At 46.5% G+C, this 24,555-nt stretch overlaps 1 protein-coding gene across 1 annotated transcript in view; it reads left to right on the plus strand.

Annotated features, from left to right (window-relative positions):
* TLN2 (talin 2) overlaps nucleotides 1–24,555 on the plus strand; it is a 426,734-nt gene that overhangs the window by 348,745 nt on the left and 53,434 nt on the right. The window contains exons 45-49 of the mRNA XM_090270695.1: nucleotides 333–503; nucleotides 9,755–9,901; nucleotides 13,810–13,911; nucleotides 16,291–16,410; nucleotides 23,211–23,357. Of these exons, the coding sequence (XP_090126821.1) occupies nucleotides 333–503; nucleotides 9,755–9,901; nucleotides 13,810–13,911; nucleotides 16,291–16,410; nucleotides 23,211–23,357 (687 nt within the window). The remainder of the gene's footprint in view (nucleotides 1–332; nucleotides 504–9,754; nucleotides 9,902–13,809; nucleotides 13,912–16,290; nucleotides 16,411–23,210; nucleotides 23,358–24,555) is intronic.

Genomic DNA, 24,555 nt, shown 5'->3' on the forward strand with positions numbered 1-24,555 from the left:
GCACTTCTGCCATGATGAGAGACGAGCCGAAGAGCTCCCCAGAGGAAATAAAACCCAAGCAAGGGTTCATGAATCAGCAAGTACTTCCCAAAGCACAGTTGAGCCATGACTGAGTGAATAAGGTCTAAGGATCTGATGTATAACGTGGTGGCTGTAATCCATGACACTGCCTTGTGTAATAGAAAAAAATGACAAAGAATGAAGTTCAGCAGATCTGCCTCTCCTTGTGAGTCATCCAATCCCTGTACCAGCCTCCTCCCCTCCGGTGGCTGGGGCCCCTAAAGCAGACACATGTATTCACATGGTGTGTCTGTGGCTTTTTGTCTTGAAAGGTGACACAGCTGGCAAGCTACTTTGAGCCCTTGATCTTAGCTGCAGTTGGTGTCGTCTCCAAGATCCTGGACCATCAGCAGCAGATGACGGTGCTGGACCAGACCAAGACGCTCGCAGAGTCTGCCCTGCAGATGTTGTATGCAGCCAAAGAAGGTGGAGGGAACCCCAAGGTACAGCTCAGGATGCTGGAACTCACTTCGGACCACTGAGAGCCCTCGCGTTCCTCTGTGCTGTGTCCCTCCGGGGAAAACGCCTCCAGTTTTTAGTTGGTGGCATTTGATTTCCCCCTCAGAGTGGGGAAGTAACCTCCTATTGGCCTTCCCAGGGATCTTTAAGAGGAAAAACAAGAAATATACATATTTAATGCATATTTATAAGTTGGGTTTTTTCCATGGTAGAATGTGAGGCAGGTGTCCTTGGGGAAGAAAAGCATATCATGTGGGTCTTACGAGATCAAGAAACCGTAGTACCTGCCAGTGTCCACTCAGGGTTGCCACCCAGCTTCCACAGAGCCGGGCTCTGTTGTTTTCCAGTGAATGTCATCTCCATTCCTAGTACTTCAGTTCAAAGCAAACGTAGTACAAGGTCAGCCATGGCATGTGTTGCTATCGCCTCAGGGGCAGTAGTGTAATATGAACATTTCCCCTACCAATTTGCAGGTGGACCATTTCTTTAGCCTAATGTGTGACCCAGCTACTGAAAGTGGCCAGAAATGACAACAGCAGGTCATTTTCTCTCAGGAATGGTAGTTCTGTCGGAGTGATTGTTTTACCTGTGAAGCCGTGGCACACCTTGCTTCCACAAGGATCTGGTACCTGGATAGGAGGTCGGGGGCTCCTCCTCCTATTTGTTTGTACCTTGTAGCAGCTGCCCCTTGTGATCAATCTGATCTTTTCTTTTTTTTTTTTTTTTCAATCCTCACCCATGGATATATTTATTGATTCCAGGAAGAAACAGAAAGAGAGAGAGAAACATTGATTGGTTGCCTCCTATACACACCCCAACCAGGACCAAACCTGCAGCCTAGGCATGTACCCTGACCAGGCATCAAACCTGTGACCTTTTGGCTTATGGGACAATGCCCAACCAACTGAGCCACATTGGCCAGGGCTCAATCTGATCTCAACTTGAGGGGAACACTGACTAGAAAGATCTGTGGGCAATACTTACCTACATGCTGTAGGAATCCATATGTGCATATGTACTTTTTAATGTGTTCTGCTAACATCTGCAAAGTCTTCCAGTTGATAGCATAATACAGTAGAGAAGACTTAAGAGAACTGCAAAGTAGTATTAGACCTAATCGTTTTTGAATGCTGGCTGTCACCAGTTATTTAATCTTCATAAATATAATGTGAAGTAGGAAGTTTCCCACTTACAGATGTGGAAATGGAGACTGAGAGTGCTCAGGTCAGTTGTCTGAGATCACTAAGGGTGGGTGCAGAGTCAGGACTGAGCCTTCACCTTGTGGACTCACAGGCCAACTCTGCCCAAAGCCAAGGCTAGAGAGAGGTCAAGTAAAGCTGCAGGGAAGTGGGGACATTGGGCTGTTTGATCTCAGAAAAGGAAATTGCCCAGCCCATAAGAGTGGCTAGACACTTCCTCGGAGAAGGGACGGGCATATGCAAAGGTGTAGCTAGGGTTATAAAAGAATTCTGATGGCTTTTGAAAGGAGCATGCAGTCTGATGTATGTGGGACGTGCGGAGTGTGGAGGCAATGGGTCGGGAGGATAGACTGGGCTGTACTGTGACAGCTTTCCTCTCCCACACTAAGGAGTTGGGGCTTTATTATAAGCAGTGGGGAACGACAAAACCCATCGGTAGTTTAAGGACACCATTCTGGCAGATGCATGAATAATGTCTTAGACATGCATTTCCTTTATTCAGTTTTCTATTCATGTATCTGGCATCTATGAAGAACCTAATTATGGGAATGCTAAAAATATTAAGAGTTGGCCAGTGCCCTCACATTGTTCTGAGTCTTCTGGGGAAAAAAATAAGTCTGGTTACTGAAGCCATGGAGTAGAGCAACAAGAACAAGGACACCCTTTTGCCTGTGGGAGATCAGCGGTAGGTGCCCCAGAGCCAGCTAGTCCCCGTTGCACCCTCCCCAAACTGGAGGAGCCAGGACTCACCTTCAGGACCCAGTTCTGGGTTATCTTTTCTCCGGGGTTATTTACTGCTATGTCTCCACAGCTAATATCTTAGAGAGCTCCTCATGAGGTTCTGTTTTATACCAAGGAACCTCAACTGTAAGCTTTACAATGACATCAGCTTGGAAGTGGTAGCTGGAGACCAGTGTGGAATAGCTTTCAGCGAATGACCTGAAGCATTGGATGATGAACTAGAACGAGTAAAGACAAGGCAGGTGTTTCTGTGTAGCCCTCAATGATGTCATTCAACCTGTGCTCTGTCTGCAAACTCAGACAGGCTCGTCACAAAGGACTCCTGGACACTACAAGTTGGCTTTTAAGCCCTTCCTGAAGAGGCCAGATGCATAGGCTTAATTCCTTTAGGTGCCATTCTTTGGGTAGATATTTACTAGATGTGTTATTTGCTATGTGTTAGGAGATATATATGTATGTATGTGTTATGTGTATGTTTTATATGTGTTATATGCATGTATGTCCCTGTTTGCAGAGGAAATGTGGTTAAATAGTGATCAGTAACTTTGATTTGGTGAAAAATAGCACCACCTTTGGGATCTGACATACTTGGGTTCAAATCACAGCTCTGCCTCTTGCTGGCAAATTACTTCATTTCTTTGTTTCCCCATCTAAACAATGGGGTTAATAATGAATGTCACTCTAGGGTAGTTGTAGAGATTAAATGAGATAATGAGCCTGACACATGTGTTTTAAGCAAAAAGTGGCTGCCCCAGAGCCTGGTGTTCATGAATCCCGTGTAGCCTCACCCTCACCCACTGAGCCCCTTCTGCACTCACCCCTAACAACCAAGTCCCCTCCTAGATTCTCCTTCAAGGGCCCCTCCAGCTGTGCCTCCAGCACTCAGCAAATACACAGTCTAAACGTTGTTGGGCGGTTCTAATTACTAGTTGTTTTTTCCTTCTACCAAAGTTGAGATCTGCCCCCTGAAGCTCTCTCCCATTTTCCGACTCCTGTGATGTGTATGCCTGCCTGTGCTGTGCTTTGTAGCTGAAGCGCTATAATGAAGAAATCGGGTTCCCTTGGAAGTAGACTTCAGACATGCTTCCAAAAAAGAACAACCTTCTGATTTTTCTCCTGTGTTGTGCCGAGAGGAGCAGTGACAAGACTCTAAAATAACAAGCTCATTGTTGGGGCCAGCTGACTCCACTTTCCAGGCTGCTGTGGGCTGGTTAAGCAGGCTTTAATGAGAGCACAGCCCGCTGTGTCTTTGGGTGTCTGATACTAGTGTGCTCAGCTAGCCCACGTGTGTGATTTGGATTAGCTGAGTAATCAGGATGAGGTTTGTTGTTGAAGCTAGAGGAACTGGCCCTGGGTGAGGCCTGCGGTAATCAGAGGAGACTTCACAGAAGGGGGCTCTGAGCTATCCCTTTAAGGATCTTTAAAACTTCAACATGCAGACTGAAGGAAAGCAGGCCTTTTAGAGAGTTCCTCATCACAAGCAGATGGGACAGTAATTCATTTCTGGGACAGCCAAGGACAAGGATGTGTTTTTGTAGGTTTTGGTGCCTCAGTGTGGAGAAAGTACCCTTTACATTTCCCAGAGAATTCAGAGGTCAGTTTTGTGATTTACTGCTGCTGCTCCGAAATGTGCTTCTGACACCTTCCTTAGGCATTATGGGGGAGCAGATACTTGGCAAGCAGCTTTCACCTCTTCCCCAAAATGTGTATAGTTGACCCTTAAATTACATAGGGGTTAGGAGCAGTGACCCCTTGCACAGTCAAAAGCCTATGTATAACTTTTGACTCCCCAAAATCTTAACTACTAACTGCCTACTATTGACTGGAAGCCTTATCAATAACATACAGTCAATTCGCACATATTTTTATGTTATATGAATTATACAAGGTCTGTCCAGAAGGTATCCAGCCATGTAATATGAAAAATAGAGGCATTTGTTGAAGAAGATACAAGAAGCATTGTACATAGGACAATGATGCTTCAGTCCCCTTCAAAGTAGGCACTTTGAGACCTCACAGAGTTCTCCCAGTCGCCGCCAGCTGCCCCACCATATATTCCTGAATCTCATAGACAGTCTCAAATCTCTTCCCTTTCAAAGGTGATTTTAGTTTTGGGAAAAGCCAGAAGTCACAGGGCACCAAATCTGGGCTGTTGGGGGCTGAGTCACCTCGGTGATTTGATGTTTCACCAAAAAAAACTCTGCAAGAAACGTGATGCATGAGTGGGGGCGTTGTTGTATGAAGCTGCCAATCACCAGCTGCCCATGGCTGTAGACCTCTGAATCATCGAAATAGTTTCTGTGGAGGAATGTTCAAGCTTAACACAAAATGTGATGCAGATGCGTTGCTTTACTTGCTCAGTCTTTTGAATGTGACGGCCACACACTACACATGCTCACTCAATGGTGTCTACTGCCCCCACTGACTGTTGCAGTGAAGTCATCATTGTTCATGCAGGTGCATTCCAGTCCACTCTCCTTGCCTGCCAGGTTACATCATTGTTAATGGTAATCATTAACAATGACTGGACTTTTTCTGGACAGACCTCTTATACTGTATTATTACAATAAAGTAAGCTAGTGAAAAGAAAATGTTAAGAAAATCATAAGGAAGAGAAAATGCATTTACAATATTTATTGAAAAAAATCTGCATATAAGTGGGCCCACACAGTTCAAACCTGTGTTGATCAAGGATCAACAGTATTTTGTTTAACATGAATGTGTAGATTTGCTGGATTTTTGTGCCACTAATATTTATCTCATTCTAAGTGAGATTTAGAGGAATACACACCTTCCATTTTACCTTCTTTATAAATCAGAATATGTGTGTATGAGATGTTTTCTCTGGAGGGTTATATACAGGAGATACTCTCGTTCAGGCTTTTGTCATCAAAATAAAGCAATCTGCACGTTTTGTACTTTACCTACTCTGTACCATGAAATCAGCAATCAACCTAAATTACCAGGATACTCCTTTGCATCCCTAAGAGAGATGTTCATCCCGTTGCCTTCGGATAATCTTCGTGATCTGAATATCTCACATCCTGTCGGATGTTGTATTTGAAAAACTCTTCTGATTCCCAAGGCTTTTTGATTCTGCAGACAGGGCCGCTTTTCCATGGCTCACGCAGCTTCCTCTTAGACTTCTATTACACTTAATCACTCAGAGTTATTTACCATCTCTCTCTGACTTCCTTACCTTCTCATCTACCTAAATAAAGATGCAATTTCTTGGGCCTTTTGGAAGGGTCATCTCTTCCCGAGGAGAGTCAGGGCAGCCTTGGTCAGTGCTTGGGTGCAGTGTGACTCTGGCACTTACTCCCTGGCACTAGGTCACATTTCATGGGTTAAGGGCACAGGTTCCAACTAAACTGCCACCGATTCAGCCACAGCCACGGCCACAGCTCTGGGGTTCCCAGGCCACCCTCATGCTGACCAACTGGCCACAAAGTCAGGAGATCTCACTACCCCTTAGGTTCTATAATTTACTAGAGTGATTCATAGAACTCAAGAAATAGCTCTAGTTAAAAATAGAGTTTTATTATAAAGGATAAAAACCAGCCAAAAGAAGAGACATCGAGGATGAGGGAGGGTCCCAGACTTGAAGTTTCATGTCCTCGGCTGTCACCTTCTGGCACAGTAATATGCATCACCAGCTGGGGAAGCTCACTCTTCCTTCACTGTCCAGAGTTTTTATTGGGATTTTGTTACATAGGCTTCACAGATTCAGTCTTATAACCAATGACTCAATCTCTAGTCCTCTCATCTCCCTAGAGTTTAGATGGAGGTCAGGCTAATATTATGTTGCTCAAAGCGCCAACCCTCTAACTGCATGGTTGGTCTTTCCAGCATGGCCAGACCCTGTCTTAAAACTACCTGGGGGCCACCATGAGTCACCTTGTTAGCATAAACAAATGTGTGGTTTAAGGGGCCCACCATGAATGATAGAGACCCTCCTGTTGCTCAGGAAATGCTAAGGGCTTAGAAGGCTCCCTCTGAGGGACCTAGGCTGAAGACCAGCCAAATACTCTACTGTTCAACACCAGGGTCGGAGCTCATCTGATGGTAAGCTACTAGGAGTTGGAAGACATATGCAGGCTGGGCCCTGGGGAGCTCTAAGGAGCAAGTTTGGAGACTGTGAACTGGCAGTAAGCTCATGGGCGAGACAGTCCACAATGACAGATAGATCTGAGTGAGGGCCAGGTTGATGCTGACATGCAGTGGAGGGCACTTAGTGAGGGTGACCCCGCCAGCTTCTAGGAGTGGTAGCAGATCCTGAGGCCCCTTGCCTCTGCCATGTGGCACCTGGGTGGCTTTGTCTTATTTTAAAAGTCCCCTGTTTAGGAGAACAGGCTGAAATCTCCCTCTTGGAGATGGCATTTTCCCTACATTATGGTAAATTTATCCACTAGTGCTGAGAAATTTGATCTGATCTAGCCATATGCTCATTTTCCTTTTGACCAGTGACATATAAGTTCAACAGATGGCCATCTGGTCAATGGCAGTTGTCATCCACCAGGTCTCTAAGCTCTAGTGCATAAGCTCCCATTTCCATATTGTGACTGTCAGAGGGTTCCCTGACAAGGATGTCATCCGGTTCCTGCCTTCCAGTGGACTGTGAGGGTTAAAGGAGGTGAGCACTGTGCCTGGCACTGAGGAATCCCTCTTCAATGCTAGTGACTGTCTTTGCCATCGATGCTATTACATGGTTTGACATTTATTGTTGTTGCTGTAAAATGCTGAAATGCTGAAATGCTGGAGCCAAGATACAAGAGCATAGATTTTAAAACTTATGAATGTTGCATTGGGCCTGCAGATGGGCTCTTGCACTGTATAACGTACATGTGAACCTGTGGCATCTTACCTACATCGTCGGGAGTGTTTTCAGGTGTTCTTGGTCCAGTCGAGAGAGCGAGAATGTGTCACCGCAGCTGAGGGAGCCCAGTCATTGGCTCAGGGTTGGGGGGAAAGGAGAAGGCCTGTCCCATTCTGAGTTCCCCCAAACCACCTCTCTGCCCACAGCTCTGCCACTCATGCCTGTTGCACAACATAAAAACAGATGGTTTCATTTATTTCTAAATGAGTCTCTCCAGAGAACTTGGCACCAACAGCCTGTGAAGGTTATCCTTATAAAAAAATTTTCTGAAAATAAAATTGTCTCACTGGTTACTTAGCCACACCTGGTGACTTCAGCAGGCCATTCATTTCCTGTGAACACTGTGCTTCCAAAGAGGAGCTGAGTAAATGGTCTGCCAGAAGCACACGGTCTGTTGGAGAGCCCAGCTGGAGTGGGTGAGAGAACAGAAGGCAGGCAGGAGCTGTGTGCCAGGCCCTTTGCATGCGGTGCTTCATCTCACCCTCTGCTCTGCATTCCTTCTGGCCTCTGGACCTTTGCACAGGCTGTGTCCTCTGCCTGGAATGCTCCCCTGCTCCCTCACCCCATCACCTCTGCCAGTGACTGGACTCTTCCTCCAGGGTTCACTTTCTATCTGGACACCTCCTCTGAAGAGTTCCTGACCCCAAGTCTGGGTTAGGAGCCCTTCTGAGCTACTGTTCCAATTAGCTATTGTTGTAAACAAGCCATCCTAAAACTGGTGACTTATAACACCATTTTAGTGCTAACTCTGGTGGGCCTGCAGATTCCCAGAGCTCAGCCCCTCCTGTCACTGCAGTCAGACATGGCTGGGGCTCGAATGACCTGAGGCTCAGTCACTCCCAGGTCTGGTGCCTGGATTTGGATGGAGAAGGTGAACAGAACCAGTCTCTGCAGACAGAGGGTGAGAGAGCGGACCTGAAAGAAGGCCAGCCAGGCAGGCAGCAGCCAGGATTCCATGCAAGGGAGAAGGGGAAATAAGTCTAGAGAGAGGCTGCCTCCCTGCCCCAACTGTGGGTCTGGAAAACAGAAAAGGTGGGCACCAGTCTGGTAAAGAGTGAAGGAATCTTTGTTCCTCAAGGTTCTCCTTCATTGTTATCTTCTGGAGTAATCTGAGTAGTAATAGTCCATAATTACCATTTACATCCAGACACAGTTGCCTCAAGAATACCATATGTGATCACCATATGTCACATCTTGGCAGATGTCATTTTGGAAGGACTCTTCTTGGTTCCCGAGGCTTTTCTGTACTGTGGACAGAGCTAGTTCCTATGGCTCATGTATCCTCTTCTTGGAACTCTCTTTTATTTCAATCACTCAGAAGAGTTAAATCTCACTGATTTTCTTACCTTCTCCTCTACCAAAGTAAAAATGCAATTTCTTGGACCTTGTGAAAGGGTTGCTTCCCCCGGGAGTGGGCCAGGGGACCATGGCCACTGCCTGCAGTGCCCGGGTGCAGCACAGCTCTGAGGCTAACAGCCTGGCATTAGGTCAGATTTCCCAGGTATGGGCATAGGCCCCCAAACTAGACTCCTCTTATTAGAAATAAGGGATCTGGACAGTATGAGCTCATTAGAATTCCACTGCATAGCATTGTTATCATTCCAACTTTACTTAGGAAGCTAGTTAACAGCGGAGCCAGAACTAGAACTAAGGTTTTCCTTACCCCCACCCAGGACCTTAGCTGTTTTCCCTGCATCTTGTTACCCTTTGAGGTATCTTTCAGAGAGCCCAGCACCCATCATTGTTTCATCCTTTCATTCCTTCACTTCTCTAGCTCCTACCTGTGCTTGACATCTCCAAGGTACTATCTAGGGAAACTCATGAACACCCAGGACTTTGCCTGCGGAGAGTCTGTCCCTGGAGCACTTTGCTTATTCATTCCTCCCACCTCACGGCAATGTAATTTGTGACATAGTTTGAAAACCTGTTGGTCTTCTACAGATTTATCTCTTCTGTATGTACCTACATTTCCATAAAGCAATCTTACTTGTAGAAAGGGAATTAAAGTATGCTGGGAAGCTTTGAAGTGAACACATTTTTCCTTTATATGACTTGTGTTTTTTTTTAATTAAATATGTCAACTCGTATATTTGGGAATCTGTGGCATTCTCGACCACCCCGAACATAGTAACATAAAATTAGTCATGTCATAAGACGCTGCTCAATACTGCAGTTTTATTTTTCCTTTGCATTATAAAGAGATCTTTTTCTGTATGCTTTTATGATTCTTAAGACCAATGTGCAAAGATAATAAAGGAAAAATATAGAATACATTGCTGTGCACTATAATGGGGATATAGTTTCATATTCTGCTTTTTCAGGTTATTCTTAAAAGCAGTAAAATGGTTCTTAAGAGACTGAGCACCATTGTTCTGCTTAAGGGGATGTTTCAGCACCTTCCACCCCTCCCCCTTCTCAGGCACAGCACACCCACGATGCCATCACAGAGGCCGCGCAGCTCATGAAGGAAGCCGTGGACGACATCATGGTGACACTGAATGAAGCTGCCAGTGAAGTGGGGCTGGTGGGAGGCATGGTCGACGCCATCACAGAAGCCATGAGCAAGGTGGGCCTGGGCTCCCCAACATTCCCTCCTACTCTGTGACCCCATTTTGTCCAGGGCTTCCCTCTGATGTAGTCCCCAGGTGCTTTTCTCTGAAGAGCACCTTTTCCCTTTTCTTGAGAGTTCTGATTACTGTACAGGTGCCCTATCACACGTCCCCTATTACATGTCCAACATACTATTCATTCTTCATTGCTCATTGATCACTGTGGTAAGCCAGTTGTACCCTTCCTTCCAGTTCTACACAGGGGAAAATGGAGATGCAGAAGGGATCATTGGTTACTTCACTTATAAAATTAGAAATACTTATCTGCCTCCCCTGTCTACCTCATAGAATTGTTGTAGGGAACAAACTCCGAAATGAAATAATGAAGTGATTCCCAAGTGCTGGTCTTTGGAATGGCTACTTTGGAATCACTGGGATCATTATAGAACGCACATTCCTGGGCTCTCCCCCAGCGCTGCTCCCCTGAAATCTCAATGGGGTGGAGGCTAGGTAACTTTGTATTTTTTAAATCTCTTCAGATTTTTAAAATCTAGCCAAGTGCAGAAACCACTGACGCAGTATGCATACAAGTCCTCAGTGAACTCTTGTAGGCGATGGATATAGAAGATACCATGAGCATCATTTCTCAGTATGGAAATATGACTGGAGACAGTTTCAACTCTGTATCTTCTGCCCCTTCCCCCACGGAATCCTCATTAGTCATGTCAGTGTGATATTCATTAGAATTAACAATTGTTCATAAACATCTCATTGCTATCCTCTGAGAGCATAGCCAAGAGTTTTAGACACCGTCTGTGTTTTGAAATGTCCGTTGTCAAATTATGAATACAGCCTTATGGTTTTTCAGGATAATAAGGAGTCTTTAATTGCTAATTTAGAGAAGATTGGTTAGTTCATATCTCCATAAAGAGATAATAGCCTGAAACTATAATTAGGATAAATCCCCTTAAACATTATACAGTTATTATCAGACTGATGAAGTCACAATCCAGGCAGGGGTGCTGGGGCTCCTTTCTGAGACTTGAAACTCCAGGCTTTGCCTTGTTAAAGCACCCCAATAATTTCTGCTGTGGGCTTCTCACACTTCAAATATGGACAGTTTGGCAGAAAATGAGTGTAATTCTCCTCTTTTTCAAGGCCTTTGGATGAGCCTCACTGGGTTTGTTTGGTTTTCAGGATATCAGAATACGAGAGCTTTGAAAATAAGCCATGTGTCTACCAAGGATATTAAATAATGGTGCTCAAAGTTTCTCAGTACAAATTAGAAATCCAGATGATAATCTTTTTCTTCTTAGGAAAAGGTATTTTTCACAATCGCTGTAGTGATAGGGAAGAGTTTCATAAATCTCTGGATGATGAAAGTCAGGTTCCTGAAGTCCTTTCATGATCACTGCTGAGCCTTGCCTGCTGTGATGGATTTTCAATAGGGAAAGCAGCTCTCATGCAATCTGATGTCATGCAGTCAGAAACGCTGGAGGATAAGTCTGGCTTACCTGAGAGCAATAATTAGGAACTGCCACAGAGGCCAGGAACAAAGAATTCCACCCCCGCCACCTTGGTTTTGTAAAGTATACATTTGGGGTTTCATTGATAACCCTAAATCCTTACCTACCCAGGCCTGACACCCAAGGTGTACCGTACAACACCTCTTTCCCATCCCTTTATGCAGCCCACCCCAGCCTACCCATGCTAGGACTTTGTATTCAGCGGTGTTTCAGGATTTTTGAACCTCTCCTGAAGCAGCAAGGCATTAGAAATCTGGCATTTTCTGAGTCTCAGTTATTTGGTTAAAATATTGATATACTTTTAGAATCATTACCTAAAATTCTCAAAGACAGTTACTGGAAGAAAAATGTGAATGTATCCAAAGTTAATTCTAACTTGAATCCAATTCTTGACACTTCTGAGACTTCTGCTATGGAGATTCTTCTTGAGGTTCTCTCTCTGTGATTAGCCCAGTAAGGTTTGGAGACTAATAAATTAATAAGAAGTAATCAGCTCTAGGGGTGACCTTGGACAAATCACTCAAGCTCTCTGAACCTTGGTTTTCCCATTCATTGTCATTAGTGCTCAACCTTTGGGATTTTGTGACCCAGTATCTTTTCTTTGTTTGGTGTTTTTGTTTGTTTTGTTTTGATTTTTGATTTTGGCCAGGGATGATGGGGCAAGAAAAGAAACTAAAGAAACAAAACAAGCAAAACCACTGCTACCTATATCACTGTCTCATAAAAGAAAGATCATGGTAACATCAGAAAACAGTAGGAAGGCTATAATCTCAGAATAAAGGAAAGCTCTTTCCACTAAATCTGAAAATTTTTTAAATTCACTCTTTTGTTCTTACTATTCTCACTGTCTTCAGACTAGAAGAAGGTTCCTCCTGGTGGCAGATGGCCCCTGTATTCTAAGCTGCCCTCTAGCTCCAAAATTCTGGAGCGTTTGCAGCTACATCACAACTCGTATGAAGACTCTCAGCACATCTCCTGGTATTAAGAAGATACAGTCACTTTCTCCTGAGTGTATGAGTTCACAGCTCAGTCCTCACCTGACCTGCCGGGCTCCCATGGGGTGATGGAGATATTTGGCAGCATCTATCTCCCTGATAAAGAAACCTAAAAAGACAAATGTAACCCATACTGTGTGTTCATGGTTTGGTGGAAGTTACATCCCAGGCTGAGCACGCAACACACATCATCACACATAGGCTACAGCGATACAGCCCTTCAATTCACGCTGCAGCTTATGCCTGCTCACAAGGGGTAGCTCTTACTGAAGACTCCATCTAACATTTTTCGAATTGCCCTCTTCACCGCCCCCCATCTCTTCCCTGACTACAAGCTACCTGGCAGAGCTGCCAATGAGATCTTCTCAAATATGCCATTGCCTGCGCCGACTGCCACCATTTTTCTCATGATTTCAAGGTTTTTCATTAAATAGATGCAGCTTCATTCCCGCCACTCTCAGCAGCCCCCTCTATTCACTGATCTTACTCTTTATTTATATTCACCTGTCTTCTCACCTGTTGAGTGTCATTCAGCAACCAGTGGTGACAGTAACAATGATGTGGGGAAGATGGATTGCCTTTTTCTTCATCGTAATCATCATTGATATGATCATCATTATTGTCTTCTTCTTCATTATCATAGTCATCACCTCCTCTTCTTTCATGTAGTTCTTGACCAGTTGTGAACTCAGTTGATCCTGATGCTTAGAAGTTTCCAGTGAAGGACCTGAGACTCAGAGTTTAAGCAACCAGCCTATTCACAAGCCCTGAAACCAGGTCTTGAATACAAGTCTTCTGAACCAATACGTCCCTAACCCTTCAAGGAGTGGCCATTGTCCCATTTTAACTCTTCCACCCCACAGCGATCTTGCCCTTCTCTCAATTCCTCTTGCTCTTGGAGTGAGATGAGTAACAAATTGTATCTGCTGCTTCCAATTTCTTCTTTCCTGACGAGGATCAGAAGTGAGTGTTCCAGGTTAAAGACATCTGGGGAAGCCCTTTGTGATATAAATCCCACCTCCTCTCCCAGCCATTTCCATCATTCTGAGCTTTCCTACAATTGTCCAGCTCACTCCCACCTTCATATGCTTGGATGCTATTCCCTCTCCCTGGGACCCCTTCTCCACCCTATACAGGTAGCAAACTCCTCACCCGGGTAAGACTTGGCTAAAACATTCTCTGGAAAGGCCTTCCGGCAAGGCTGGGGGCTCCTTCCTTATGTACCTCAAATGCCTCACATACACCTCTTTTGAAGTCCTCATTGCAAAAGGTGTGGGAGTCCAGTGACTCTGGGCCAAAGAAACTCTGAGGGCCTCTCCACGTCTAAAGTTCCTAATTCTAATGCATACAGTCCACATTTCAACTGTCCTCTTATGACCTTTGGGTTCTTTTCCTCTCCTCTAGCTGGATGATGGCACTCCTCCAGAACCAAAGGGAACATTTGTCGACTATCAGACGACTGTGGTCAAATATTCTAAAGCCATTGCGGTAACAGCTCAGGAAATGGTAAGAAGAAAAAGAATGGCCCCACCCACTGTCAAGGCCCTTTTATCCACACCACCCCTGGGTCTTCAATTCCTGGCTCTGTTTGGAGAGATTAGCTTGTGTTTCTCATTCCTCCTGGGCTCCAGCTTCTGTCCTTTATCTGTGGTCTCTGTGGCTGCCTGTGGCCCAGAAGTCCCCATCCGCCGAGAAGAAATTAGAGATGGCTGAGACTTGGGCATGAGGACAGGGGAGCAAAGGAAGGAGAGCAAATGAGAATCAAGGAGGAAATGAGAGAGAAGTAAGGAGTTGCAGAGAAAGAAAAAAAAATCCTATTCACCTTACAAAGGACTTGAGGTGTTTTTAGAGATTAAAATTATAGTACAAGAGAAGATACTGGGGATAAAACATAGATTGACAGATCCAATTACAGTACTAGAACAATAAGATTGCCAGTCTTTCAGGAAAAATGAAATAACATAGTTATGTGTTAAAAAATAAAATAAAATAAAATTCCTGACAATAGGAGGCATGTAACTTTTAGAGGTAACCTATTTTTGCTAAAAACTAATGCAGTCATAATTATATGGATCTTTAGATATAAATGGCATTGAGAGAGGGGATGCTATCTTGATATGTTAAAAAGTTGTACAAAAGATGACAAATGGTGTCCTCAAAGAATTACTAGGCTACTAGTATGACAGTTCCACTCAACTTTTGTAGGTTCAGGTAGCTCAGGATAAAATTTTGAAAGGTGTGTCTTTGATGCTGCCACATGAGCCTGAGTTTGAGACATCAAGCAGCCTTCCCCATTAGAGGGGCCAGACTGAGCCATCGTGTGGTTCCTGCCCCATCAGGCCCACTGCCTGTCTGGATAGTTTTGTCATGTAGTCCTGTGTCCACTAGAGGTTGAGCTTGGACCACAAAGGCTTCCCTGGCTGCTGCTGCTCATTCTTAGAAACTGTGTGATTGTGCCAGGCTTGTTGTTTAAAAGGATCTGGGCTGGGGAGGGAGGGAGGAACAGTGCCCATCTCAGTGACTGAGAAAGGCTGGCATGGGGCCGAGCTGGCCCTGCTCAGGGGCAGGTCATGGGTCAGATCAGCAGCCGGACAGTGCTGATCCGTCCAAGCAGGGAACACAACGGAGCACAGGTGCAAACATTGTGAGTGGCCTCAGGGTGTTTCTGGAATGTCTCCCAGGCTAGGTTCTCAGCCCGCCTATCTTGACCCTTGCAGTCCATGTTCTTAAGGGGCCCGGCCTCGGCTGCATTGCCGCTCCTGGGATAGCCGGCCTGGGCCCTGAGTGGGCAACAGCCCTGCTTCACTGCATTGAGTGCCCCAGAATCGTGGTGCCCCATATGACAAGGCCCAAATGCAGTGGCGCTTGGTCCAGCCTCGCTTTCTCGGGGCTTGGCATTTCTTGGGACCCCACACCTCGACCTGAAATCCTGACATTTCCTGGTAAACATGGCTATACATTCCATCCCACCTCAGTGGATGTAGAGTCATTTAAAAGGGTTTTTCTTAAGCCCTTTAAAATCAAGGTCTTTAAATGCTGCAGAGAGAAAGTATTGTCACCAGAGCGAGAGAAGAGGTGAAGCAGGCGGGAAGCCTCGTACCCAGGAGGGACAAGGATAGCTTTCGGGGTGGCAGTTAAAACTGCTGTTGTGGGAACTAAGGCATGTGTGTCAAAGGAAGAGGAAAAAGACGAAAGTAGCACAGCAGTTAGGTAGGATAAACTGAGGTAAGTTTTTCTGTGAAGCAGGAGGAAAACACAGAATATCTTGAGAATAAAAAGGTAGATCTTGACCATTTAGGTTGCAGGATGCCCATCGCTCAATTTGAGGCTGAAACCTTGCCCTTCTTTGGCACAGATTTACTACAAAGCTGTGTTCTTTATAAATGTCTTCCCCCAGAGCATTTGTCTCATCTGTCACTTCTTAGACTTGAGAAGTCCCTACCAGCCCTGTCCTCGTGCCCTGTCGTGTCCGAGCAGGACCCACTTCTGGGGCCCTAGACCCCAGATGCACCCTCTGCAGGAGTGTGTGACCAGGCATGTGCCCCCCGGGGTCTTCCTGCGGGAACTCCTCTGGTGACTGACCCACAGGGCAGGGCTGGCTGGGCTGCCACTCTCACCTCCCAGAGTGGACCCTGAGGGCCTGGCCTCCGTGCTGTGTGGCCCAAGCCCAGCATGTTGCCCACGGGCTGGGCCAGGACCCGCTGGCCTGTTGTGTGCGATGCAGCATGGGCTTTGCTTCAACCACCCTCCCCAGTGTCCAGCCCCACATGCAAGCCAAGAGCTTAAAAGTGAATGAAATCCTTTGGCTTCCAAAGGTATTAACACATGGTTCTCATGCTTTTCTTTGTGTGTGTGTGTTGTGTCTTGCTTGTTTTCTTTTTCCAGATGACTAAGTCGGTTACTAACCCGGAGGAGTTGGGAGGACTGGCTTCACAAATGACCAGTGACTATGGGCACCTGGCTCTCCAGGGCCAGATGGCAGCAGCCACGGCGGAACCAGAGGAGGTCTGCCACCTTAAGCCCCTGTTTTAAGAAGCCAACCCATGCTGGTGCCCACTCTGGGGGTGGGGGTGGGGGGATCCTCCATAGCTTAGCTCCACTCCAGGAGGCCCCAGCCCCAGAGCTGGAAGCAGGCCTGAGGCCCACTGCTGTGCTGCCAGCTCCCAGATGTAGAGCCAGGAGCCCCAGCCTGTGCTCAAGGCTCACTGTCCTCTCTGAGGCCAACTGGCTGAGACCTGGGGCCATCTAGGCAGGTGGGCTTTCAGACAGAAGGCCTCTTTACGATGCTCTATCAGGTCACTGTCCCCTGGACCATCACCGATGCCAAGGGAAGAACACCCACTGCCCTCTTCCTTTTGTCTGCTACTCCTGAATTACTTTTATGTTTTCCTGAATTATTTTTATGTTTTCCGAAGGCTCACTGAAGGGTGGGGTTTAGCTGCCCCTCTCCTGAGAAGGACTGTGTAGCCTACTTCCATGTAACAAAGTCTTACCCAGATGTTTTTGGTGACTTTCTAAGAACTGGCTCAGATCCCTATCCCCATCCTCCTACAGACTTCCCTTCATCAGCCACACACCTTCCCTAAGCCCACTTTCCTCAGTGGCCAGCACAGACTTTGCCTCAGAATGCCTGCACCCCTAAGAGTCTTACCGTGGCCAAAGTTCAGTCCTCAAGGCTGCTTTCTAAGAACTCCCATCTCTGAAGCCTCTGAGGCACTGAGTGGTCCAGGGGGGTGCACACGGGGTGGGTGGGGCTCCACGGTGCCTGCTGCGTGTGTGTCAGCATTAACACACAGAAAGGGCTCAGTCCCGGCTCCTACATGGCTCCTTAGAGAAGAGAGCTCAGCCTGAAATAAAAAATAATAAAGCGGCTTGCAGAGATGCTGGGGAGAAGAAGGTAACTACTTTTCTCCATGGAATTCAGCAAGCCGTTTATCAAGCACAAACCCTGTTCGCCACATTCCTAAATGAACCGGGCTGTCGAGGCAGAAGGTTGTGACTGGTCTTCCCTTCTCCATGCGATGTCAGTCACTGTCCCCAAGTTACTCGGTGCTGCTCTTGCTCCTGGGAGTCAGGCGTAAGCATGTCTTAACAAAGGCTCCCAGAGATAATTCAGAAATGAAGACCCCAAACAAAAATCATTTTCTAACATATGTTGTAACAATGCATGTAAATAGGAATATCATATATATGTACTTGCATACATATATATATATATATATACACACACAGCATGGGATGACTTAAGTGTCTAACAGCACCTGCATTTTGAGATTTTTAGAATGATTGAGTAGTTAAGCTGCATCATGAATAATTCTGTTCTTAATGAGTCTATCAAGTCACTACCAAGAAAGAATTATCAGACACTCACATCAGGATTCTGTTGAGTCTAGACAAAGGTCCATCCTTTTTTTTTTTTTTAAGTAGATCATCTGGAAGGAAGAGTTTGGTTGGACAAAGGGTAGAAGTGTCTGGCTTTGCAGGGAGAATAAAACTAAAAGAGACTGATTGCAAGGGAGGGTTGGCTTTGTCTCTAGAAATCTTTAAAAATGCAATCTACAACCATCTGCCTTGGTTAGTTTAAATGCTGGCCTGCCTGAGTTATTGAGTGGAAGACCCAATAATCTGTTGGAGCCCTCCCCACATCGGCATTCCATCCCGTTTGTGGAACAAGCAGATTGTTTGATTGTAACAAGACCATTGAAGCAAAATATAAAATAACGCCAAAGCAGCCAGGAAAGAAAATGTATTGTTAAAAGCACAGCTAGTTACTTGAGTTATTGGCCCTGCGTTTGTAGCAGCTGATGTTTTCATTAAGATTCTCCCTTTTCTCCATTACATCTTGAGATGTATTTTACATTCCAGACACAAGCAGTGTGACCTGGAGCAAAAAGGGGCAGAGAGAATATAGAATTTCCTTGCAAAGGAAAGTTCTTTGTGTGCATTTGCCAGACAGATATTTGGGGGAAAACTGAGAAGGTTAGGAGATCCCTGAAGCAACGTAGTTTTTTATTCCAAGACTGTGGAATTATTTGTATCCCCAAGAGGGCCCCCCATCACAGCATGTGAAAATATTTATATCCAGGGCAAATAAGAAGCTGCTCCCCTCCCTGCAGCCCTGCCCTCTGCTGTGCGAAGTCAGCATTTTGATCTTTTCCAGAATGTGACAATTACAGGAAAAGTCATAGCTCTGCCCTGGGAACATCAAGCAGGAGCTTTATCTTGCTTATTTTTCCATGGAAAATTGAAACTCTTGTTAACATCACTGTGAAAACTTCTTTCTTCAGAAAAGTTAAAACCCTCCAGCAACTTGGCAATTTAAGATTAGTTTCCTCTTTGAAAAAAAAAGAAAGAAAGAATTGCAGATCCTGTGAACAGCGACTCCTAAGCATAAATGCTGGGGAGAAGATTTAGTGACTGCAGCTTTGTCTCTGAGGAAACTGTGAGTGGGCAGGAATGTCCATCCAGAGCCTGTGACAAGAACCAAAGCCCTTCCCCCCGCACGGCCCCCGCCCAGGAGAGGGGTGTCTGCCGTCAAACTCTAAACTTTCCACTCCAAGACACAATTTCTGTAGTTCAGAGAGCGATGGCCTGCTTCCGTTGTACACTGTATTTGTTCCTCCCATTTTTCTATCTAAGAAGAAACTGTCAAGTTTGTCAGATAACATCCATTATTGTCGTTTCACCTTTCACAAGCTCTCCGAGGGACAGTATATTTGACCCAGTTTCAGATGCAATTGCTTTTAAAGCCTGAGAAAAATCTGTACAGTTTAGTTTAGTTTTAGGCAGTATAGAAGATGACTACCGTTTCTTAAACTCCCTCCAATTGAAATTGGATCCAAAACCTCAGGAAGACCAGGCTGCTAATTTCCCTCAAGGCTCAAAACCTGGAGACCGTCTTCTCCATTTTACTTTTACTTGGGCAAGGAGGGAATGGAGGGTTTTCCTTGAGGTTCAAGTCATGCGTTACTAAAGCTGCCCATTTAAAGCCCCATGTTTAATGTCTTTGAGCAACATTTCTTAATAATAAACACTGGTTGTGAGTTGGCTTGCCCTGGGGGTCTGGTTACGGAGGCTGAGAAGTTTAGTGCTGCTTTGAGAAACTTAGCATGTTTAAAGCCCTTATCTGTTGGAACACAGTCTTAAAAATGTATTCCCTCTGTAGATGTTTCTTGGGCGGTACAAAGTGTTCCGTGCAAGTGCAGTAGAGTAGATGATTGCTTTGTTGATAGTTGATTCTGTTGTCCTCTTTCATTAAGGGCCCCATGGAAAGAATAAGAGCATGGGAGTGGTTTATCAAGTCCGCAGGGCCAGTCTGATGTTGTGCCATCCTGGGTACACTCACCTGCAGCATGTCAGGCAATCATTTGTTCTCCCCCATTTCACAGATAAGCAAATGAGGCTCAGAGCTCAGTTAAATTGTCCCAAAGTCACACACAGCTACTATAGTGTTGAAGCCACTTTATACAACTTTTTGGAATGAGCAAGTTTCAAATAAGTTAACAAGTAGCTCTCTGGCAAAGTCAGGATTCAAACCCAGCTTTGTTGAGCAACCGTTGCCCCAACTGCTCTTTCCCCTGCACCAAGCTGCCTCTTTTCACAACAGTGGACATTTCCATGGCCCTTTCTGCTTTGATTTCACTGGGTCATCCATCAGCCCTGAGAAGTGGGCGGGGCAGATTCTGTCCTGTGTCCCAGGCGAGGGAACGAAGGCTCCAGGAGGTTAGTGGGCCCAGTGAGTCCGTGGCCAGGGAAGGGCAGGGCTGGAAGCAAGGCCCACGGTCCTTTCTGCTCCTCTTGGAGTCCACATGGGTGAAGGGTTGAGAGCAGGAGCGGGGCTGGGGTGTGGATCCTGAGAAACCTTTGTTACATTGAGCCTGTGAAAATGAGTGAGTGAAGCAGACTTCAGCTTGTGCTTTATAATTCTACATCCCGCCTGCATGCTGTTCAGACAGGATCGTGCAGCCCAGTGTGCAGGACGTTTGCATGGCCAAACCTCCAGGGGGCCTCCAGGCACCTAGAGGGTAACTGTGACCTGGCCCAGGGCCCACCGCCCAGGCCAAGTCCTGGGTTGACCGGGACCCCCCGGGATTTTGCAGCTGTTCCCTTATTTTCATCTCATCCCTTTGCTTTCTGGTGCTGCTCTTCCTCGGTGCTTCCTGACTGGAATTTCATCCCAAATGCCCATTGTGCTAGTGCCTCTGTCACATTTTAGGGCCTTTGCCACATGCATGATGTCACCTCCAAGAAAGGCCCTGAGCATCAGGACCTTGGTGTGTGTGTTTATAGCACGGCCTTTTGAGAGGGGGCTGTGGGAGCCTGAGAGTGTGGCTGAGATGTGTCCCCACCACTTACCACATGTGCCATAGGTTTCAGGTTTGGGACAGCTCCGGAGCAGGTCCCCTCTCCCTCCCACCCCCGTGATTTAAGCGGTCTGTGCTGTTCCCTGTGCCCCATCGTTCTGTAAACAGAAAACTCGGGCTTCACGCTGTGCCGGGAACAGGATTCCTGGTTTCACACTTTACTCTTCAGAACCCTGGCCCAGGAGGGGCTTTGAAAGTTCTGCACACTTGACTCAAGTCTCACTTTTTAAATATAATTGAACTATTTTTAAACTGCTAGGAAAAGCTGCATGTACTGTTGAGCGTATTCTGGACCAATGGTAACCCAGTGGGCCAGCAGTGCCGCACCCTGGGCCAGGGTGGTTTGTGCAGGCCTCAGGCTGACGCAGCTCCGTCCTGGCACTCTGGGCCGGAAACTGCGAGAAAACTGCTCCTGTTGACTATTGACACGTGTAACAGGATTGTCTCAACACTGTGCAGCCAAAGCAAAATACAGAAATGAGTTGGTGGCCGAGGCTGTAACTGGCTTTCATAACCCCGACTTTAAAAGTTGGGTTCACTCAGTCTCATTGTTGACTTTTTATTGAGTCAAGGATATAAATTTTAACTCATAAATTACTTCCATCAATTTATCTGGGGGGGCGGATTGGGGGCTTTGCTAAGTGGGAAAATATCAAAGAAATTAGAAAAGCACTGATCTAATGGATAGAGCACTGTGCTGGGATTAGAGACCTGGGTTCTTGGCTGGCTTTCGCAGGGACTGACTGGCTGTGTGATCGTGGGCCAATCCCATCACTTCTCTGGGCCTCTGTCTCTTTGTCCATAAATGAAGGAGAGGCCAAACTGGTAAGGTCATTTTTTTGTTTTGAGATTCCATTTCCCAGCAGCACTTATCATGTGGGGTTCTGTGGTCATCCCCCACAGCACAGCTGTTGTCCTTGGCTGACCTCTGACCCTCGGGTCCTTCAGGTTAAGCTATATGGATCAGAAAAACCTTGAGAGCCAGGTGGAGTTTAAACTGTGATTGGGGACCCTGCTTCAGTTTGACCTCGTGCTTAAAGCAGCAAGCATACCCCACAAACAGCTGTGTGTAAACAGCATGCCCGGCCCTCCGCGGGCTGAATCAGAGTGCCTCTCCCCTCCTCAGTCGGGGCCTCCTCATACTGCACTAGCCCAGGCGCACTTACAGGGCTGCTAGGTTGTGTGACCCTGGGGTATGCCTCCTATTGTGTTCTACGTGGAGATGGTCAGCGAGAAGCCTGCCTGATTGTCCAGCTTTTGCAGCACCCCCACCACCACCCTTCCAATAGAAGACACCACAACTTTCTGGATAAGGAGAACTTTCTGTTAAATGGATTTAAACATCCTCTGAGCCTTAAAGGGTTAAGGAAATTCTGCTGTTCCCTAAAAGCAGGAAGCACTTCAATTATAGAAGAGTTAACATTTGCAGCCCCCTCCACTCCTCAAAGTCACCCTTCCTTAAATTCTGTCTACTGGGACGATATTGGAAGATAGCATCCAGGTGGCCCGAGGGAAGGATAAGCCACAGCTGCTTGCTATTGTGATTTCTTGGTGACAACACATGTTGACTAAAGCTTAAAGAGTTTTGTTTTGTTTTTAGTTGCTTACCTGGGCTGGAGGTTCGATTATAATGGCAGCTGTATTGATCAAACCCAAATGAAAGTTGATGTGAAACAGAGCCAGAGGAATGCAAACTCAGGGAGGTGGCCTCGGAATTTATTACTCTTTAAAGGGACAGATGGCAGTTTATCCACAGTGGAGCTCATTTGGCTTCGTTTAGGCTAAGTACCTTTTATAATCACACAAGCCAGAGGTCATTAAAAGAATGTGTGCCTGCTGAGCTGTTAGCTCTAAAAAATGTACCTTTTAAGGGAAACTTAAAAACTGGGCTGATAGAAAAGAAGCCTGGGCCGTGTGGGTACGACTGAGGAGGGGGCTGTCCTGGTTATTACATTAAATATTTTTAATATTAAAGCTATACATTTTAAACTTCTAATTACCTTCTAGAGCTGTTGTGAAGAAGAAATGAAATTAAATGTATTACCTGCTTAGAAGAGGCCCCGACACAGTAAAGGCTCAGTGGATGCTTGTTGAAGGAATAACAGAATTATGTAGCAGAGCTCATCTAACTGACATTCTTATCAGGTGGCACAGGATGCAGATAAGCAATACAGGAGAAAGGCAGCAGATATCAGGGAAGCAATATGCTAGGATGATGAGGTGTAGACTTGCTTACTGAGTGAGGACTGTGGGCATTTTACTGTCTGCAACTGGGAAGCAAAAATCCACCAAATTCCACACTTCACCAAGCACAGACTCCTAATAGCAGTGGAATTTTCCTAGCCAGGCTCCCACAGCACATCAGAGAAATTTTCCACGCAGGGAAGACCTCGATGGCCAGGTCCATCAGGCTTCTCCTTCCCCACCCCGCTGCCTCCGCAGATCGGCTTCCAGATTCGCACCCGTGTGCAGGACTTGGGCCACGGCTGCATCTTCCTGGTGCAGAAGGCAGGGGCCCTCCAGGTGTGCCCCACCGACAGCTACACCAAGAGGGAGCTCATCGAGTGTGCCCGCGCAGTCACTGAGAAGGTAAGGAACAGCCTTTGGGTCAGACACAACCACAGTGACCTGCTGTGACCTGGGACATGAGCAGGAAACTAATCCAAAGCGCAGCTGAGTTGGGTGTGGTCACCTTCCTTGAGCCCAAGGTCTCCCCAGAGACATTAGGGAGCTGGGGGTGACCCATAGGCCTCGAGAAATCGAGAGTGTGAGAGACTGTCCCACTCAGGCCAGGGCCCGGGCAGTCTACCTTGAAGCGCTCTCCTGTGGACAGACGGGACAGACCATATCAAAGTCAGGGGTCAGCCCCAGGAACCCCTCCCTGCAACACTTTTGATACTTTTTCCCCTTGGGCTTCCTTCCTGGGGGGACTCCCAGGTGCTGGGGGGCTGAGTAAGAAGGACCTAAGTTCCTTTCATGTAACCTTTCTATTTTCAGACCAGACAGTGATGTCGGGGAGGGTTAAGCACCTGCCTGAGGTCACTTGGCACCTTGTGGGAGAGCAGGAGCCTGCGTGGTGTTTCCTGACTCGAATGGCAGCTGCTTGTAGAGAGAACCACATAGTGTAGTGGATGGGGTTCTAGGATCTCAGCTAAGTAACTTCACCTTTCCAAACCTCGGGTTCCCCATCTGTAAAATGGGGATAAAGAAATATTACTCATTCCTGGCCCATGGGGCTGTGCAGATTAATTGTAGTGGTATGTGTATAAGTGCTTTGTGCAGTGTCAGACACAAGGTTCATTTAATAAACAGCTGCTGTTCCATATAAACTGTCCTCTAACACTGCTCTCCGGCAAGTTCTCCCTGATTCTAAATGTCCCTGCATTCCCAGTATCTCCTTTGCTTACTTCTCTGAGCCATTTTTCAGGCCAACTCTGTGCAGGCTGAAGCATCCACGCCTGGCTGGCATTCCCTCTTCTTCACTCTGGTTCTTAGGACATAGAGCTCTGTACTGTTTAGAAGCTTGGCAACCAGACTGGAGGGTGGGCGGGGGACCCCTCACCTGGAAGCTGCCCTACAGAGGCTGCTCTGTACATGGCCCCTCGCCCAGGCCAAGCCTCAATCTGGCCGTGTCCCGTAGCCCACAGGACTGTCCAGGCCTCCCTAGACTCCACAGGATGAGAAAGTAAATCTCTCAGCTGGAGGAAAGCATTCTCCTCCCTCCTTTGAAAGCCCTTCCTTGTCATTAAACTTACTCTTGCCAAGTTTCCCAGTAGAAGACCTTATA

This window comes from Furipterus horrens, unplaced genomic scaffold (assembly GCF_987537825.1).
Source record: "Furipterus horrens unplaced genomic scaffold, mFurHor1.1.pri manual_scaffold_3, whole genome shotgun sequence".
NCBI classification, from domain to species: Eukaryota; Metazoa; Chordata; class Mammalia; order Chiroptera; family Furipteridae; genus Furipterus; species Furipterus horrens.